General features: G+C 45.8%; 2 protein-coding genes and 2 pseudogenes across 2 annotated transcripts; 2 read left to right on the top strand and 2 right to left on the bottom strand.

The window, feature by feature from the left end:
• The first annotated feature begins 847 nt into the window (after positions 1 to 847).
• Positions 848 to 4,853, top strand: LOC123073796 (cysteine-rich receptor-like protein kinase 10; annotated as a pseudogene).
• A 4,656-nt stretch (positions 4,854 to 9,509) lies between these two features.
• On the top strand, positions 9,510 to 11,286 carry LOC123073795 (cytochrome P450 81Q32-like; annotated as a pseudogene).
• Positions 11,287 to 13,073: 1,787 nt separating this feature from the next.
• On the bottom strand, positions 13,074 to 14,496 carry LOC123076914 (receptor-like protein 6). The gene has a single exon (XM_044499067.1). It carries the CDS (start codon positions 14,349 to 14,351, stop codon positions 13,461 to 13,463), a length of 891 nt encoding a protein of 296 aa, XP_044355002.1. The 5' UTR covers positions 14,352 to 14,496; the 3' UTR covers positions 13,074 to 13,460.
• Positions 14,497 to 15,124: 628 nt separating this feature from the next.
• Positions 15,125 to 19,473, bottom strand: LOC123076913 (receptor like protein 22). The gene is made up of 2 exons (XM_044499066.1): positions 17,800 to 19,473; positions 15,125 to 17,373 (listed from the first exon to the last, which is right to left on the bottom strand). Exons 1-2 carry the CDS (start codon positions 19,457 to 19,459, stop codon positions 15,494 to 15,496), a joined length of 3,540 nt encoding a protein of 1,179 aa, XP_044355001.1. The 5' UTR covers positions 19,460 to 19,473; the 3' UTR covers positions 15,125 to 15,493.
• Positions 19,474 to 20,816: the final 1,343 nt, after the last annotated feature.

The following is a 20,816-nucleotide window of genomic DNA, read 5'->3' as shown; positions in this document are numbered from 1 at the left end:
CGCGCAAGCAGCGACCTCGACGGTGAGCGCACGGTGGCCGATGGCACCAAGCGCATGAACGAGCCCCACTGCCATGGCTCCTAGTCGCCGGCGACCCCGTACCAGCAACAGCGTCGCGGGCATGACCCAGCCGCCGCCTCCTCCTCTGGCGCTGGTCTCACCACCGCCAGATGCGGATGCGGCACCACGGGCCGACGGCGATGAGCCGCCCTCTTCCCCCCCCCCCCCTCCGGACGTGGTGGCCATGGCCGGTGATGAGACCCATGAGCGCTGATGCCTCCGCTGCAGTTCTGCGCACAGCCTGGAGCTGATTGCGTTTTGGACTTTTGCCCCAAGGGTGTCTATGCAAAAATACCAGGGACTATTTGGTAAATTTGTATCACACCTTGTCATCACATGCAAGCCCCACATGTCATAATCGAGGTTCAAATGACTAAAGCAACCGCTCAGTGTTTTCTGCAAAAGATTAGACTAAGAATCAGCGGTTTCTGGCAGAAATTTGTAAACCTGTGTTTTCTGCAAACCTAAGCTTCAATATGATGGTTTTTTGCAATCCACTCGCTCCTTCCTAACCAACTAAACATGCCCCCCTCTTGATTTTTAGATGGGTGGGGCCAACCTCCTATTAGTCCAGTCACAAATTGACAGCTTAAACACATCCTGTAAAACCTCATAAATGTCCGTCGACTTAGCATTGCTGGTGCCTTGCATTCTTCCAAGTCAATGGTGGGCGCGAAACACACGTACATTTCCAAGTGCATCCGTGCGTGTCAAACACGTACGTTTTGCGTTTTAAGCAACGAGAAACCAACACAAGCACGGACCATCAGAAACCCAGCCGCGCACAATGGTGGGCGTGCTGCTCCTCCTCCTCCTCCACATACCGGCGTCGGCGTCGGCGATCGGCCACGTCTGCGGCAGCGCTGGTAACTACACGGCCAAAAGCACCTACCCGTCCAGCCTCGCCGTGCTCAAGGCTACCTTCCCCGGCAACGCCTCCTCCTCCCCGCAGCTCTTCGCCACCGCCACCGCCGGCGTGGTGCGCGCGCTCGCGCTCTGCCGCCACGACACCACAAACCTCACCGCGTGCAGAGAGTGCGTCGCCTCCTCGTTCAAGTACGCGCAGAAGATGTGCCCGAAACACAAGGCCGCCACCGTCTACTACGACTACGACGAGGTAAATGTCACGCGGCCAGGGTGCCTCCTCGGCTTCGCCGGCGACGGCGGCTTCCTCAGCCCGGGATCCAGTGTCACCTGGAACGACACGTTCTTCCAGTTCTTTAACCCGGTGCAAATCCCGGGAAAGGCCGGGGTTGTCACCGCCGCGGTCCGCCAGCTCCTGACGCAGACGGCACGGTACGCGGCCGGCACGGCGAGGAGGTTCGCCACAGGGTCCATGGACTCAATTGGCAGCGCCGCACCGACACTCTACTCCCTGGCGCAGTGCACGCCTGACCTGTCCGCCGGCGACTGTCTGGTGTGCCTCCGGCGGCTTGTCAGCACGCTCAACGCTACAAACACAGTGCGCGTGGGCGGACGCATGTTCGTGCTCCGTTGCAACGTGAGGTTCGAGCCTTTTATGTTCCACAACGACAAAAGCATGCAGCGGATTCCATCTCCATCATCCATCGCTCCGGCACCGGCACCAGCACCGGCACCAGCACCAGCGCCAGCTCCGGCAAGCAAGAGTATGTGATGAACAATTCACGCATGCAACAATTCAAATATGCGACAAGACTCTTGATAAATATGCAACATTTATTTTTACTTTCAATATATATATACCGTAGAACGATTGTTTTACGGTTTTTGGGTCAAAAAAAATTATGACGTATGAAATTATTGTGACGTAATGCTAATTCATGGACGTATGGATTTTTTATTTTGAAGGACATGGAGTAAAACCTTGGGTAATTGCCATTTCGGTAGCTGCTCCTGTAGCGCTAGTTGCACTCTGCTTCATCGTCTACCATCGTCGGCGCCTTAGAACCAAGCACACAAAAGGTGGGTAAATTAGTTATTGAGATGATCAACATTATACTCCCTCCGTTCCCAAATATAAGTCTTTCTAAGGATTTCAACAAGTGACCTCATACGAAGCAAAATGAGTGAATCTACACTCTAAACTATGTCTACATACATCCGTATGTTGTAGTTCATTTAAAATGTCTAAAAAGACTTATATATATATATATATATATATATATATATATATATATATATAGTGATACTATTCATCACCCAGGGTGCAGAATAAGTTATTCTTCACCCGGGTAATTTAACGATCAGTTCATAATTAAATTATGTTTGGAATTCAAATAGTTACATTTTTATTGATCCACTACGTAAAATTTGGCATAAGAAAATAAAAATATAGGTCATAAGACAAGAAAAATTGCAGTTTACGATGATCATATATTTTTTTACGGTCTCTTTTTACGTTGGAAATAAGACAAAAACTTACGGAACGTAAAATTACGGTGTATCGATGGTAAAATAGAGGGGGTGAAGAATAACTATTCCTCACCCAGAGTAAAATATATATTGAAGAGATCCATATTGATTGCACTGGTTCTTAATTTTCAATTAAAGGGACAACCTTGCAAGAAACGAGTACTCACGAGTTTCATGAAAGAGATGAACTAGTTTGGGAAATGGAAACAGAGTTGGCTGAGTTTGCAGTATTTGACTTTCATCAGATATTAGAGGCTACAGTTAACTTCTCCGACGAAAACAAGCTCGGCCAAGGTGGATTTGGCCCTCTTTACAAGGTAATTATATACTCCCTCCGTTTTCAAATACAAGTCTTTTTAGATATTTCAACAATTGACTACATATGGAGCAAATGAGTGAATCTACACTCTAAAATATGTCTACATACACCCATATGTTGTAGTCCATTTGAAATGTCTAAAAAGACTTATATATAGGAACGGAGGGAGTACAACACTGTTCTGTAATCCTTATTTCTAGGCAATACAAAATGCACACCAAAGCCTCGTTAGAGTATAGGAAAAATATAGATCCAAAGTAGTGTAAATGTGCTTCTCCTCGGGACGCGGCGTTTCTGCTCCCTGTCTCATCTCCACCCGCGGTAAAAAAAATCAAAACAAATACAAAAAAGATTTAAAAAAATCCAATTTTTTTGTGTTGTAGATAATTTGACGCGTGGGGTCCGCTCTAAATTTCAACTCATTTGGAAATCTGAGTAGCTCTCGGCAAAAAAGACAAATTCAGGGTCTGTAAAAAAGTTTACTGTTCATGCACTCTTCTGACCCGATTTGCCTTTTTTTCCGAGAGCTGCTCAGATGTCCAAATGATTTGAATTTGGAGTGACCTCACGCATATTATCTACCATACAACAAAAAATTGTTTTTTTTGAAATTTTTAGTATTTCTTTTTGTTTTTCTTCTGAGCGAGAGCAGATGAGCCTGGGCACCGAGTTGGATTTCTGTTTTACTCGGCATTATTGAATTGTGAATTAACTTGTGCAAATCAGCCTAGATTGTTGCATAATATTAATATAAATATTTACGTTTCCTAGGGCCACTTTCCTGATGGAAATGAGATAGCAGTGAAGAGACTTGATTCACATTCAGGACAAGGTTTCATAGAGTTCAACAATGAAGTTGAGCTTATAGCGAAACTTCAACACAGAAATTTGGTTAGGCTCATGGGATGTTGCTCTCAAGGAGAGGAGAAAATACTGGTCTATGAATACTTGCCAAATAAAATCTTGGACTTCTTCATCTTTGGTACATATTTGCACTTTCAAATTCATATCATAGACATTGTTTGTCATGATGGCACCTTCAAATATTTTCAAAAATTAAGGTTCTCAGCTTTAGATTGTTTCTTTAGATTACTCTATTATACTAATATTTGTTTACGTGCAGATGAAAATAGAAAAACACTACTGGATTGGGACAAACGTCTTGCAATAATTGTAGGAATAGCAGAAGGACTTCTTTACCTACATAAGCACTCTAGGTTGCGCATTATACATCGAGATCTTAAGCCAAGCAACATTCTCTTGGATAGCGAAATGAATGCAAAAATATCAGATTTTGGACTAGCAAAAATATTTACCTCAAATAACACTGAAGCAAATACTACAAGGAAAGTAGTTGGTACACTGTAAGTCTCATATAAATTACTGCATTTGTGAATACTTAAATTGCAACTCGACCATATAGTAAGTGGACATATATTGTTGCATAATTTTAGTGGCTACATGGCACCCGAGTATGCTTCCCACGGTCTCTTCTCTATCAAATCAGATGTCTTCAGCTTCGGTGTTTTAACTCTTGAGATCCTTAGCGGGAAAAGGAATTCTCATGAATGTGGAAATTTCATCAACCTCCTCGGACATGTGAGTGCACCTTTACACATCCGTAAAATAAAAAGAAAATGCTAGTTTATTATGTGTCTTCCTAAAGTATTTGATGAAATTTCAAATAGGCTTGGCAATTATTTCACGGGGGAGAAAGAAGCACCCACTACAACTGAATCGTGTAGTGTTAATGATGTGACTATATCTACGATAACCCCTAGATAGTTTTCTTTTGTATGAGTGTTGTATGAACTTAGATGGTGTGTAGTGCACAAGATTGAAGTACTATATGAAGTGCATGACCTTCTTGATATTATAGATGTACCATATTTTGCATGATGCATATAACCAATCAAAAATATGGTTTTGGTAGTTTGTAGTAATGTCTTTTCATATTTTACCGATGGTTTTAGAGCATGGGACTACTTCGAGGGATCGATTGTGTATTTACACTATGCATAAAAACATATTACTTTTTGACCATGACATCGTCTTGGACATGATACATTTGCTAATTACTTTTTACATGTATAGGTTAGTAGAAAATATACAAAAACTAAAACTTGCAATTTTCATGGCAAATACAAATACATTTTTAATTTTAGCAAGTGGATTGTTTAAACAATTTAACAAGAGGAGTCACGCGAGTTTGACGGTATAATATTTGGGATGGCATGTATCAATGAATAATGATATACTATTTTTAGCAAAATAAGAAATCCAATTATAGTATAAAAATATTTTTCATGGCAAATAAAAAATATATTTTAGTTTCGGTAGTGGGGTTTGTTTATATATTTTGATAGAAAGAGTCACACAAAACTTAATTGTACAACTTTTAGGATAGTATAACTTTAAGAATAAACATATAGTACTAATTTTTACCAAAGTAATGAAGCCAAATCATCTTAGAAAAGAACAATAAGAGGTACATGCAGATTCAGGAGAAATTTTTCTAAAATAAGTTTTAAAACATTTATCCTTTGTATGCTATTAATATTAATGTGTTCTCTTTTATATAATCATCAATATATCGCATAAATTTGATATATACAAGAGAGATGTCATGTCCTTGTGCACTTCTCTTGTACATAATGGTCTTGATATGCATATCCAGTACAATGCATGCATGTGTTGCCACATCGAAACATAGTTCTTGAGAAACACAAGGACCAATTACTATAGCTTGCATAAGCCAAGTCAAATATCATGATCTTTTGTCTCTGGGAACTTCCACTAGTTCTCATGAGAATACGATACTACCTGAATCTAATATATTTGTATTAGTAAGGAAAGAATGGCCTACATGGACGAGAGGGACAATTATTGTAACATGAGCAAGTGTGGAGATGGGCCGAGGAATGAATATGACATTTCTAGTACTAGAGATTTCAGGACTTTAAGGCTGCCATAATGCCCCATGAAGGCATCTACCAAATATACGCCATTTCATAATTTCGTTCATGATCATCCATAGGTGTTGCGCCACCTCAAATTTGGGTGAACACATGTACTTTTGGAGTAAAAGACTATGTGCAGTTTTGCGAGTATGTTTTTAAGGAGGAGACCTACAATTCATATTGCTTCGTAAGTTCTTCTTTGTTCTTCGGCTGCGTGTAGGGATTGATCTTCACGATCAAGTTGAATGTCTTTTCGACACCATCAATAAACATACCAGAGTTTGTTGTTGGTTCGTCAAAGGCTCCTACAACAAAATAGAAACACCTTTGTACCTATCACGTGGTATCAGATTTCAGGTTGCTTGGTGAGAATGTTTTAGTTTTTCTGTATTTAGATTGCATCTGTTTTTCATATTATACCAACGAAATACTACAAAAATCGGGTTAAATTCCTGTCCAAACCAAACTAAGCCGTCGTAAAATTTCCTTTCCGTGCATTGCATCGTTGACTTTACAAATGCATCATCATGTTGAGTTTCTCGTCTTAGGGTCCAGTCCTTTAGAGTGTTGAGTTATGTTAGCCACCATCCTGCCATCATCATCATCTCCACTGTCGACCACCACCTTTTGGCAATCACCACCGCCCTCTTACATCATCATACTTGTGATCACTTGCATGTTTGCTCAAGCTAACTGTATTTTCCTCAGAACATAGAAAGAAGCCAAAAAATACTAGATCCAACTAAATAACTACACTCTGAATTGGGGTCAGAATTAGGTTTGCGTGGTGTTCACTAAAACGACTAAAGGATCATATCTCACTCATACAAAGTCTGTTTGGGCCCACAAGTACTCAAAATGCTCATGATGGCAAACCACATCCAAATACTACTTTAATAAATTAAAATGCAATTAACTAAATTAATTTGTTCCAATAAAGAACGGTCCATATAGCAAGTGTGAACAAATCATTTGCTCGCATTGTGGAAATTTTCTTCCGGTGCAATTAATTGAAATATTTTGGCCCTATACAAACTTGTGTAAAAATTCTATCAATGGAGATATGTTTCCAATGCTACATTTTTTCTACTTTCTAGTGCAATTCAAATTTGTGACCCCATTGTTTTATCATGTTTAGATTTGTTTCCATGAAAGTACATATGTGGTCTTACCTTCTATCAGTATGGACATATGTTTCCTTAAGTGGTTAAGCCTACATATGTACTCCCATAAACTGTTCTGGAACATGGTTTTTCATGCTTCATCCCACACATATATTAGTTCCATTGTGCCATAATATAGTTTCCCCACATAAATAGGGGGGCAGGGCTAGCCCCTAGAACACAAGTTTTGGAGCCTTCTCTAGTTGATCTAGTTCTAGTTTTAGTTGGTCCTAATTGACTAAGTAGAGTTAGCCCTAGCCACCTCTAATCCTCATAATTAGAAGCCCCGTGTGGTTATAATCTCCTTTCTCTAATTCTTCGGCAATGATTAGCTCTGGACGGCGAAGCGCTGCTGGATCGTGAAGACCGTACGTTTGCAACCAAGTAGAGAGGTCGTGCTTTTGGTCTTCAATTCGAGGGATCGTTCGAGGGCGATTTGCGAGATCGTCATCGACATTAGAGGGAATCCAAGTACGATCCAAACCGACTCGTCTACTTCTGCTGCATTCCGGAGTCGGTAATGATCGTTTATCCAAACCCGATATGCATCTTCATATTGTTTCTGGGTGTTCGTAGGGCGATTTTTGTTTTCTACTACGTTTCCCAACATCTTGATGATGAGACACTAGAAGAGGCTGCCACCTAGGCCAGGCTTGGCTCTCCTGCTGGTGGGCCACCTCCACCTGCTCCGTGAAAACCCGCTCCAATCCACGCTCGCCGGCATCGCCCGCGGCACGGCCCCATTCTCTCCCTCCGCCTGGGCCGCAGCGTCGCATTGTTGTCACCTTTCTGCAGCTGGCCAAGGAGTGCTTCTCCTTCGAGCTGGACGTCAACTTCGCCAACCGCTTGCGGTTCACCTCGGCATGGGAGGTCTCGTTCGGCTACATGGGGTTGTCGGCCGCCAGCTACGACTCGCACTGGCGTGCCATGCGCCGCATCGCCACTGTGCACCTCCTCTCGGCGTGCCGCGTGGACCTCATGTCTGACGCCGCCATCGTCGGCTAGACCCATGCCATGGTGCGACGCCTTGCACGCACTGCAACTGCGGTTGCCGGTGGCGTCGCTAGGGTCGAGCTGAAGTGGAATCTGTTCGAGCTCTCGCATGGCGTCCTCATGGAGGCCATCGCGGGAACCAAGGGCAAGCGCGTTGCTGGCTCCGACACCGACTATCCTAGGACGCGCACGAGTTCAAGAAAGTGGTGGACGAGATTGTGGCGCTCCTCGGCATGGCCAACCTGCACGACCACTTGCTGGCACCCCTGTGCTGGCTGGACTTCGGCGGCATCTGCCGGAGGCTCACCCAGCTGGTGAACCGAAGGAGCGCGCTAATCTATGGCCTGATAGATGTAGAGAGGCAGCAACGTCGGCAGGAGGACGCCAACGAGCTGCCGGACTCAAAGAGCATGATCCGCGTGATGCTCTTGCTGAAGGAGTCCGATCTGCAGCAGTACACGGACACTTTCATCGCCGCTCTAGTGCTGGAGCTTGGGTGAAAACCCTGTCTCGGCCTTGTGCTGTGACCAGCGATGGCGGCGGATGCGGCCGTCGTTAACCTTCTTGAAGGTATCGTTGCTTTGCCTCTGCACCGCTCCTGCACGGATCTGGCCATCTCGGCCTCTCTAGGGGAAAACCTTGATCTTGTGTGATCGGACGATGGCGGCGCCTTGGTGTCGTGTTCCCTCTTGGGGGCTTCGTCTTAGAGCTCGGGATCGGCAAGCGGGACCGGTGGATTCATCTCCACGTGGCTCTGCAGTGTGTATTGAGTCGACAATCGCCTACGGCAAAGTCAGAGTCGTTTGCTCAGTGTTTAGGGATGGCGATGACACCTCTAGGGGAGTAGTACTGTTTGCAAGAACAATTTAAGTATGGTTATTTTTTTGCGAATCATAGGAGTTTTATTTCATATTTAAAGAGTTACAGTGGAGAGGCAAAAGATCCTCAATACATGATGGTCCTTGGTGCATCCACACAGCTGTGGCACAGTCAGTACAACTATACTTTGCCAGGCAGTCGACAACTCTATTTTGATCCCTAATTAACTTTTGTGGAATGAACTCCCTGGCTTCCATCAACTCCTTAATTTCATACACGAGATGACCATAAGCAGAACGATCTAGCCCATCCGTTGTTAAACTAGACAACGCCTCACTTGAGCCAGATTGGACAATGACTGGAAGGTTAGTGTGTTGAATACCAAGCGCCATTCCTTGCATGATTGCAAGTATCTCCGTCTCCCGTGCATCGTTGCAATTTAAGTACGGTTAGTGATCATAATAGCTAATATTAATAGTTTGATTTATGTCTTGGCCCCTCACTTTTTTCTCCACGCTCCGCCAAAGCAAACGTGATCAAACACAAGTACTAATAAAAAGCTACTATGTAGTAGTTATCAAAATGACTCATATCAATAAAATGCAGTACCTAAAGTCCTAAACTATGTAGTAATCATCAATCAAACACCAATATAACAATGAACAACTTGATCACTCAAGTATCTTTCACAAGTCACCACCTAATCCAACATATACAACACCTAATGATTGTACCATCTTTTTCCTAAAGTCCTAATTAAACTAGACCTGAATTAGTGAAGTCCTTTTACTTTCAGGCCAACCAAGTACCTAAGTCCATTGCTGAACGATGCCAGATCGTGGAGTTATAACCAAAGGTAGCTAGAGCTAAACTGAGAGCTTAGTTGGAAATGGAATTGGGAGCTTAGTACGGCATGGTAATGAGCAATTTGATGCTTGTGCTAACAGTGTTCATGGTCTCTGCTACTTACCTCTTGATGAGGAGGATGAGAGGAAAGAATAGGCTACCACCAGGGCCAGGCTTCGCTCTCCCGCTAGCGGGCCACCCCCACCTGCTTCGTGAGAAGCCGCTCCATGTCACGCTCGCCGGCCTCGCCGCGCGCCACGGCCCCGTCCTCTCCCTCCGCCTTGGCCGCCGCGACGCCGTCGTCGTCACCTCGCTGCGGCTGGCCAAGGAGTGCTTCTCCTCCGACCTCGATGTTGCCTTCGCCAACCGCCCGCGGTTCCCCTCCGCGCGGGAGGTCTCGTTCGGCTACACGGGGCTGCCGGCCGCTAGCTACGGCCCGCACTGGCGCGCCATGCGCCGCATCGCCACCGTGCACCTCCTCTCGGCGCGCCGCGTCGACCTCATGTCCGATGCCGCCATCGCCGACGAGACCCGTGTCATGGTGCGACGCCTTGCGCGCGCCGCAGCTGCGGTCAGCAGCGGCGTCGCCAAGGTCGAGCTAAAGCGGAATCTGTTCGAGCTCTCGCACGGCGTCCTCATGGAGTCCATTGCGGGAACCAAGGGCAAGCGCGGTGCCGGCTCTGACGCCGACATGTCCGAGGAGGCGCACGAGTTCAAGAAAGTGGTGGACGAGATCATGCCGCTGCTCGGCATGGCGAACCTGCACGACCACCTGCCGGCACCGCTGCGCTGGCTGGACTTGGGCGGCGTACGCCGGAGGCTCACCGAGCTGGTGAACCGGAGGAACGCGCTGATGCATGGTCTGATCGATGCAGAGAGGGAACGGCGGCGGCAGGAGGACCACGCCGCCGACGAGGAGGAGCTGCTGCCGGAGTCGAAGAGCATGATCGGCGTGATGCTCTTGCTGCAGGAGTCCGATCCGCAGCAGTACACGGACACTTTCATCGCCGCTCTAGTCACCGTGAGTGCTCCTCCTCCTACTGGTTCGTCTTGCACGTTCACGGCCAAAAGAATGCATATATCCACGTTCTCTGCTCTGCTCTGTGAAGAACCTCTTCGGCGGCGGCACGGTGACCACGTCGGCGACCATGGAATGGGCCATGTCGCTGCTGCTCAACCACCCGTACGCGCTGCGGAAGGCGCGAGAGGAAGTGAGCGCGCGTGTTGGCCACGCCCGCCTCCTGAGCAGGGACGACCCCACCTCCCTTACCTCCGGTGCATCATCAGCGAGACCCTCCGGCTCTACCCCGCCGCGCCGCTGCTAGCGCCGCACGAGTCATCCTCCGACTGCAGCCTCCATGGGTACCACGTCCCGGCGGGCACCATGCTGCTCGCCAACGCCTACGCCATCCACCGGGACCCGTCCGTCTGGGACGACCCAGAGGAGTTCAGGCCGGAAAGGTTCGGCGTTAATAGCGCCGACGGGCAGGGCCAGCAGGGGATGATGCTGCCGTTCGGGATGGGACGGCGGCGGTGCCCCGGGGAGAGCCTTGCGCTGAGAACCATGGGGCTGGTGCTGGGGACCTTGATCCAGTGCTTCGACTGGAGCAGGGTGGCCGGCGACGAGGTTGACATGACGCAGGCCTCTGCCAAGATCCTGTATAAAGCTGTTCCTCTGGTAGCTCTCTGCAAACCCCACGACAACATGCGGGCTGTGCTTCACAAGATCTAGCTAGCTAGTCCATCAAGTCTCCAGCAGATCACCAATAAGACATCCATGCTTATATTATGCATTGTTGCAAACTAAAACTAATTTAAGGTGATCCATGTATGGGTAATACTCCCTGTACTAAACCAAAGACACTTATTTTAGAATGGAGGGAGTATTATATTGCTCCAACAAACCATGCAATTGCTCTAAGGCAAAAAAATCAACCACGGGGGCGTTCGATACTTCAGATGAAACCATTAGTCACTAAAATTGAAATGCTTTCTCTCACTATTTTGTATCTTTCAAGCTTTCTCTCACTAAAATGTCTTCAGACTAACCAACTGTCCTTGGATTTGTATCAATCTTTCTAATCAGTTTCGACCTTAAATGAACCCAATTTGTTACATACAGTATATTTGGATGTCTCATTTGGAATGGAATGCATTATGTTGATCCAAACTGAATGATGCACTTTGAGCCTTATATAGGGAAGATCGTCCTCAACTAAGAGAGAATCTGCTAGTGGCGCAAATGGTTCGGTAAATAGGTTGCATAGAGCATCCAATTCATTCGTAAGCTTTGCTTTCTTTGACTCCAAAAAAGGATGATCCTATTCTCTCAAGAGAAGGTTGAAACCGAATCAACTAGATATTGTAGATATATAAACGCATCTATCAGACATTCGATAAGATCTTGACAAGATCAGCAGCTAGCAAAGGCCGGTGTCAAATAAATTCATTTTGATGGTGACATTCCTGAATCGCTTGGGAGACTCGTTTCACGTCATGTACTAGACATGTCAAGCAATGCCTCCGTTGGTGATATATTCCGCAAAAATTGGCCAGATGAGTTAACTAGAATTGCCAGAGCTATCTTGGAACTAACTTGTCCAACAAACGAACAAAGGCTTAAGCGAAGGTGGGACTGAAAAATAATTCGGCAGATTCTTTAATTTGACCACTTGGGATTATTAATAAAAAGCTACTAGAAAGCAGTAGCACCCAGGTTGAACAATAGGGTATCCGCGAGAAAGCAGCATGAGAAGAAGAAAAACAGTAGCCCATTTTGTGATAATTAATTATTAGAAGAGTACCTGCGCAGTGACGAGGGCGAACAGAATCAACTCGAATGGCCTTCGCACCATCTTTCCTGACAGCATCTCGGATCAGCACCTTGGCTTCCCTGGTTCCACTTATCATGAAAACATCAGCAAGCATGCTTGCTACAATCATCGCGAACTGTAAACGGACATCACCATCGCAGCAATTAGGGTAAGGTTCAGGTTTCATAAATTACACACACCTCCAATGTAATTAATGGAACCGAACACCGATCTCCCACACATGTTGTTCACTGGTTCCTACACATGACACCCATGCGAAGCGAAACAAAGGGGTGGCTATCACGGAGCCCATGCGAAGCGAAACAAAGGGGTGGCTATCACGGAGCCCATGCTGGACACTAGAAACGATCACTCTCTCCGAGTGCTTCGTCTTTGGCAGCCAAATGTGGATTCATGCTGTTCTCCCTCATGGCACAGTTTCTGTCGCTGGGCTGACACGACTGTCAGCGCAAGGCGGAGGGATTGCGCAATTGTTCATCATCCACACCATCTTTCCAGCCGGCAGTTCGCTTACACGCAATAAAATCAGCAAGCTGAGGCAGCTGGATCACAGGCTGTTGGCCTAGCACGAACTGCATGTGCGTCGGACAGCATTCAGGTTGATCAGCCTTCTGGCCAGCACATAATTCACAACTCTGCACCGGCTATGCTGGTTTTATTTTTGCAATGATCTGACAGACAGAGGAATAAGAACTCTGCAATATGACTGTTTGCATTCATGTCGCAATAGTACCTGAAACAATTAACGAATTACATCATCATGCTTATGTTCCAGAGCTAGTACATCTAGCCATCTAGGCCAAACAACATCACATACTCCTACAGATAAGCCGTCGTAAGGCTCAAGACATGATACAACTGCATATATGCATTCTACGACACGGAACATATGTGAACTTCAGAGTGAAAGTAATATATGTACAAGTCGTATTACATCTGAGTACCTCAGGGATAGCACCCTTCCAGGAAAACATGCAGTTCACTTTAATTAGATGGAAAATATTGGCACATAATCTAACATACCATGTCCCAACAAATCAAGGACCTTAGTTTTTTTTATTGGAAGATTCTACTAGGGCACAAGCGTTGGATATTTTTCCAAGCAAGCTGAAGAAAACTTAAATTGTGAGAATCCATGAGCATCTCCCGAGGAGGTGACAGACGTATCAAAGTTATCTTGGAGACTGATCACAGCTAGGGAGTGCAGGGTCGACAGGGAGGGGCAAATAGGACCAACAAGATTACAATATCTCAAGCTGAGAACTCGGAGATTCGGAAGAGAATCAGCAAATGCATCACACCAATCATCTGCACTGGTAGACATATCCACTCCATCAAGGTAGAGCTCTCTCAGATTGTTGAGGTTGCCAACTAGGATCTGAAAGTTGGGTTCCTGCAGCCATAGCCAACTAGTAACGCCAGGAATGCTGGTGCCATAGCCATTAAGAGAATCATCAGAAGCCATATAATAGAGAACAGAAAGATCCAAGGAGATAAGGTTGGCAAGTTTGCCGATGCCAATAGGTATCTGGCCTTGGAAGCCCGAATTGGAGAGGTTGAGGTGTGTGAGCAAGGAGAGCCTCTCAAACCCGGTCGCCGGGAGATTGCACTGGCCAAAATTGTTCATGCTAAGGTCGAGTAGTTGGAGCGAGGTGAGGTTGAAGATTGCGGGGTCAAGGCCTTGACTGTACAAGCCACGATTACTTAGCTCCAGAGCGGTGACATACCCCGAGGAGTTGCGGCAGCCAACACCTTCCCAAAGACAACAGTCGGTGTCATCCTGCCATGACTCAAGGCCACTGGGGTAACGGAAGAAAGAGAAGGATCGCTTTAGCAGGAGGAGGCTTGCAGCCTGGTCTGGATGGCATCGGAGAGTGAGGTTATCGTCGCTATGGGTGTCGGAGGTGGCTAGTGCCGAAAACATTGCAAGAAAGAGTAGTAGAGCCCAACAAATTGAAGCCATTTGGTTCTAAGTAGTTGTTTCTCTTCCTTCTGAGAAAGCAAGCAGGAGTACAGTTAGGCTTTATAGAGAGAAGAATACCAAAGAAAATTAGAAACAAGAGGTTCAGAAATTGTAGTGACGGATCTCTGTCACAAGTTGTATCAATTCAAGTTTTATGCCGGTCTTCGCTCAGATCGTCCAAAAACACAATCGGCCAAAAAAATGAAAGCCCCCGGTGACACGAGACGACTTCCACCATACGTGTGAGACGGGTTGCGTGGAATTGTGATCCTTGCAGATTTTCCCGTAGGACAGGGGCCATAGGTTCCTTCAGATATGTCCATAATAGCTAGATATTGTTTGGAAGCTACTGTCCCAGTGGCACTAGCTAGATTAGATGATGAAAACTATTGAAAAGATAAAGATATGCCTTCATGCAGAAGAACAAAATTACTAGAATAACATCTCCGAAAAAAATAGAGTAACAAAAAAATATCATGTGTAATAAAATAAGTATAAAAAATGCAAAATTTTCGGTGAAACGAAAATTGTACATGGGCTCGTGGGAGGAAATAACAATGAGAAAATTGACACGGTTAGGCAGGGAATACACAAACACTCAATATTCCTGTAAAAGAGAGGTAGAGAAACTAACTCTGCAATATGATAATCAGATTCATCTGTCACTCTGCGCCCAAACAAATTACAGCAGCACAGTTATCTTCCAGAAATGGTACTTTGTCACAAGAAGCTAGTGCAACTTTAGGAGAAAAAACAGAAGTGTTGGTGAAGCGTATAACCCTTGTCAGGCCGCGTGGCATTTATTTATACTCAAACAATATAACATAATAGTTACAGATTCATCTCCAGGCTAAACATATACATGATCACACTTAAACTAGAGATAACAACAAACAGATACCGGAGGTAGATTACAAGATGTTCAGCCATCTAGCCATCTAATCTAACCCAAGAAATACTGTATAGCATACACCACAGGAGATAATGTGTAGCTTGGGCTTAATACATGAAAGCACAGCACACAACGTACACTAGATAAAAAGCATACTTACAATATACTGCAGGAGCAACGACTGCTGCAGAGGAATAAGCTCTCTTCCAGGACAGCATTCTTGCACCAGGGAACAGTCTCCCAGATCAGATCAAGTCCACAAAGCTCTTGCAGATTTAACAAACCATTTGCCGATTCGACCCCATCTCATCAGAATGGCAGCTGCAAATCCAACACCGAAGCCCAGCCCGGCGAAGAGAAACAGGATGACATCCACATCAGATGACTTCTCCACACGTGCCATGCTTGGAGGAGCAAGTGATACACCACAGGGGTTGGAGAATGGCGGTCCACACAGTCCCAAATTCCCTTCGAATGAATTGATATCAAATGTGAGGAACTGGCCTGACTGCGGTATCTTCCCCACCAACCGGTTGTCGGACAAGTTCAGGGTGGCCAGAAAGTTGAGATTTGTGAGTTCCTGTGGAATCTCCCCAGAGAGTTGGTTGCAAGACAGGTCTAGTGACTCCAGATCAGTCACACCGCCAAGCTGGGTTGGAATTTTTCCCGTGAATGCATTGTGTGACATGTTCAGTACGCGCAGTGAAACAAGCCGTCCAACTGACTCAGGAATGGTACCTTCCAATCTATTATTTGAAAGGTCAATTGCTGTTAAAGTGGTCAGGATCCTTGTAAATGTCACGTCGGACCCCTTGTATGTGAGCTCAGTAGAATCTTGGTAGTATTCCGCCATACCTTCTAAGTTTGTAGCACGGACAATATCTCCAGAACTATTGAACTTGCCCATCATTGATTTCAACTGACCAAACCATTCTGAATTCAAATTGCCAGAGAAGTTGTTCAAGGAAAGATCAATAATTTGCAAGCTAGGGAACAACCCTCCAGATTGGTGGTTCCCAATAACATCATCTATGGAACCATAGAACTGGTTGGATCTTAAGATAAGAACATATAGATTGGAAAGCTCCCCTAGCCAGGATGGAAAAGTATCAACTATTCGATTGTTTCCAATATCAAGAACCTCCAAATAACTGCAGTTAGAAAGTCCCCTCGGAATTTGTCCTTCAATCTTATTGTCATGTAAATCTATTGTCTGGAAAGTGCATTCGCTTGTAATATTGGATGGCAACGTCCCTTCAAAGTGATTCTCTCTCAAATTTAATACGCTCCGTTGAGCATTTTCTATCAAACAGGACGGAATCGGCCCGCTAAAGTTGTTATATGATAGGTCAAGGACATCCAACATGGAATGGCAAACTGTTTCTGGTATATATCCATTTATACTATTGTTGGACATACTGAGATAGTTGGTGTGACTGAGATACAGAGTGAAGTTTGGAAGAACAGAAGAGAAAAAGTTGTGTGAATAATCCAAATATTCTGATGATAAGTCTGGCATAGGGATCTGTCCCCGTAGCCTATTGGAACTAAGATCAAACACTTCCAGGTACCCACTGAATGGAAGAACATATGAAGTAAGTTGCATACTGGTGAACATGTTGTGTGAAAGATTTAGTTGTAAAAGGCTATTGTTCCATCTCTCCCATATCAACTTTGGTATATCTCCAGCGATCTTGTTGCAAGAAAGGTCTAGATAAACCATTCTGTCAAGATGTGTCAAAAAACTAGGAAATTTGGTTATATTGCAACATGCTAGTCCCAGTTCGTCCAGTCCAAACAGAGAGGTATACAGAGAGTTATTGCCTTCGTCAATCATAACAGACAACTTATTGTGGGAAAGATCCAAACCAGTGAGCTTTCTTAACCTCCCAAATGATGAAAGATCCACTGAATCTACAAAGTTGTTCAAGTTGATTTCTAGACGAACCAACTCTGCAAGTTGAAAGAACGACTTGGGAAATTGTCCTGCCAATGAATTTCCGCTCAAAATCACCAACTGTAAGCATGAAGATAGTGCGTCGAACTCTTCTATAGGACCATAAAGTTGGTTCCAACCAAGATTCAAGTAGCTTAATTTTGGAAGAGCGAAAAGAGGTGTCGGAATATGACCTGTAGAATGAGTAGAGGTTATTATTCTCCCTGTGCAGTTCGAACATGGGGTATACACAATTGATCGCTCCTGAACATAATAATAAAAAAAAGGCAAGCTTCTGTTTATCAATGAAATTTTATCATTCAAATTTAAAATTGGTGTGATCTGCCATTGTACCATCTTGACTATCCATCCACCAAATCTGATGGTCAATAGCTCATTAAATACCTGTGTGGGGCCATGAGTTATCCGGATACTGTTGTTTTGAGTCATAACTAACAAAAATTATTCCCCTCGTTACCATGATGACACACTACCCACTACTTACACCTGAATATATAAATTTTTTGTCGCCTATGCTTATCTTGTTTCAGTATTTGGTGGCTTCTTGAGAATGTCAAAGAAAACAAAGTGATAATTTGAATTTCATACTATAATCTTACCTGTCACATGATTATAAGAGAGATCCAGTCCAACCAGCTTAGTCAAATTGAGAACTGAACTTGGTATCCTCCCAGAGATGTTCCCGACTGTAATAGTTAGCTGTGTCAATTCCTTGAGTTGCCCAACTGCATAAGGTATTGGCCCAGAAAGCTGACTACGTTCAATAACCATGCTTTTCAAATTAGTGAGGTTGCCAACTGCAGATGGTAATGCCCCAGTAAAGTCACAATGGTAGATCGCCAATCTTCTTAAGTTTCTGAGATAGCCAATTGCAGCTGGAATTGCTCCACAATAATCACAATTCTTCATGTACAAGCTTCTTAAATTTGTGAGGTTGCCTATTGAGGATGTAACTGAACCATGCAATTTGCAGTTAGACATACCAGATATTTCCAAGTTTTGCAAATTAATGAGATTGCCAATTTCAGACAGTATGGGCCTAGGGAGGTTGCAATCAAACATCTTCAAGCTTCTCAACGCCTTCAGGTTGCCAATGGAGGAAGGCGTTGTCCAAGAGAAGTCGCACCTATAGATATCCAAGCTCGCCAAGTTCCTGAAGTCTCCAATCCATGAAAAAATCGGTCCCAAAACATTTTGTGAGTTCCTCAAATCAACTTTCAACTGGCATAAAGATCCAAGTACACCGAATGAAGAGAGAAAATCCATCGACAGAAATATCCCGTCAAGAGTTAACTCCCTCAACATCTTGAAATCGCCAGAAGAACTTGGGTTACGATAGGAGAAGTTGGTCCCCTCTAGCCTCAAAGTATGTAGAGAACTTGCATGGGGAAAGTTTGGCAAATGCCCCGAGAGATTCGGGTTTGAGGACAAATCTAGGACCCTTAAATTTTTGAGTTGAAAAATTCTTTGAGGGAACCACCCCTGAAGATTCATATACGAAAGTTGAAGCTCACTTAGATTGGGAAAATCTGCGAAGAACTCTGGAATCGGACCAACATCATTGGATCCAAGGTTGATCGCAACAAGAGAATGGAGGCTCGAGAGGGAATGATGAATAGGACCATTCAGCCCGCATCCCTCCAAGCTAAGTACCTGAAGACGAGGAACATATTTTGCAAGAGCTTTGCCCCAATCTTCACCGCTGCTAGACATTATCTCCACCCCATCAAGGTAGAGCTCTCTTAGATTGTTGAGGTTCGCTACCAGGATCTCAAAATTGGGCTCCCAAAGATGATTAAACCAGTCAGCTGCAGAGGTAGGATCATCATAATCAGAAACTCTGCGACTTGAAAGATCCAAGGAGACAAGGTTAACGAGTTTGCTGATGCCAATAGGTATCTGGCCATCCAAGCCCGAGTTGGAGAAATTGAGACATCGGAGGGATTTGAGGCTGAAGAGCGCCGGGTCCAAGCCATAACTGTTCAGGCCATGCCCACTGAGGTCTAGTACTGTCACAAGACCAGAAGAAGCATCACAGCTAATGCCCTCCCAGAGACAGCAATTGGTGCGATTTTGCCATGACGGAAGGAGAGTGGCGGTGGTTGCTGCAACAGAGAAGGATTGCTTCAGTTGGAGAAGCGCTGCAGCCTGATCTGGATGGCACCACAGTGTGAGGTTACCATCATTGTAAGCTCTGGAGGTGGCCAGTATGGGGAGTTGTACAAGAAAGAGTAGTAGCGCCCAGTGAATGGAAGCCATTAGTCTAACACGGTTCTGAACCTACGGCATGTGCTCAGGCTTCCAAATGGACATATATTATATATAGTGGTACTGCAATAAGCCAGCAATCAATCCAATGATGCAAAAGAAGTAGCACAATGATGTATCTTAGAACGGATATTAACTCAAGTTTTAGTCCGTTTTTCCTGGAATCTTCCAGTTAATGCAACGGGCCTGGGAAAGCTCCTGGCAAGCAGGAGTCTTACCGCGTGCAAGACTGGTTCCACGTAATTGTGACTCTTGCGGATTTTTCCACTAGACAGGGACCAGACGTGACATTTTTTTTTTTAGAAAAGGAGGATGCCCCCGGCCTCTGCATCTGGGAGATGCATACGGCCACTTTATTAATTATTCTCGAGGACCTTACAAAGTATTACAAACAATATATCTGAAACTACCATCTTGGCAACATATGCCGCTCCTCTTATCCATATGATGTAGGGATGCTAGCTGGGCCACTACCCAAACCACTCACTTAAACCTAACATCAAAAGCCGGAAGCCCCAGCCGAGCCACATACCGGGTCTGGGGCACAATCCGGTCAGACGCACTCTTGTGTCGTCGCCGCCATCTTTCACAGGTCCGTCTTCAGATTATATTGAATCTTCTACCTTGTGAAGGCCACTACTGCCATCGACGTCACCATGACGCCAGACAACTACCTCCTCCTGCGCGAGTCCATCTCCGCACATCGGACGCCGAGCCTCCACGGCGCCATGCCGCCGATCTCCGCCGCCATCAATGAGTGAGATGAAGTACCGCTCCACCACGGCAAGTACAAGGTGAGAAAGGGCGAGGTCGCCATCGGAGACACGGCCAGACATGGGCCGCCACCAGGAACCAGACAGACTCGCCATGCACACCCAACATCCCCAAGCCCAAGTCGGCGCCTTCAAGAAGGTAACGACGCTGAGGCGCCGCCGCCGCTTAGCCACCGGGGCTAGGGTTTTCACCCGGGCGCAGGGGGAGGGAGGGAGGCAGGGGAGGTTTAGCCTCGGCGCCGCCACCAAGGAGGGAATGGCGTCCGGGACGCCATCGACGCCGTGACCGCCATCGGCGGCCAAGGGTTTCCCCCAGCCAAGCACCCTGCCGCCACCTCCGAACCAGCCACAAATCAGCAGGCGCGTGCACGCCGAAGATCCAGACCGGCCGGAGGTCATGCATGACGAGCGGACCAGCTCGCCTCCGATCCGACGAAGGGAGACCGGGACCTCCCCGCGCCATGACCAGCGCCCACCGGGACCTCGCTGCCCACGCAGCCGAGGGGATCCGGCCTACCTCACCGACGAGCACTCCCTGCCGCCAGAGGATCGCCGTCCGTACCAGCGGGGCCGCC

The sequence above is a fragment of the Triticum aestivum genome, chromosome 3D, assembly GCF_018294505.1.
Source record: "Triticum aestivum cultivar Chinese Spring chromosome 3D, IWGSC CS RefSeq v2.1, whole genome shotgun sequence".
Lineage (NCBI taxonomy): Eukaryota > Viridiplantae > Streptophyta > Magnoliopsida > Poales > Poaceae > Triticum > Triticum aestivum.
Note: the sequence above shows the minus strand (reverse complement) of the source record. Positions and strands in the feature narration are given on the sequence as shown.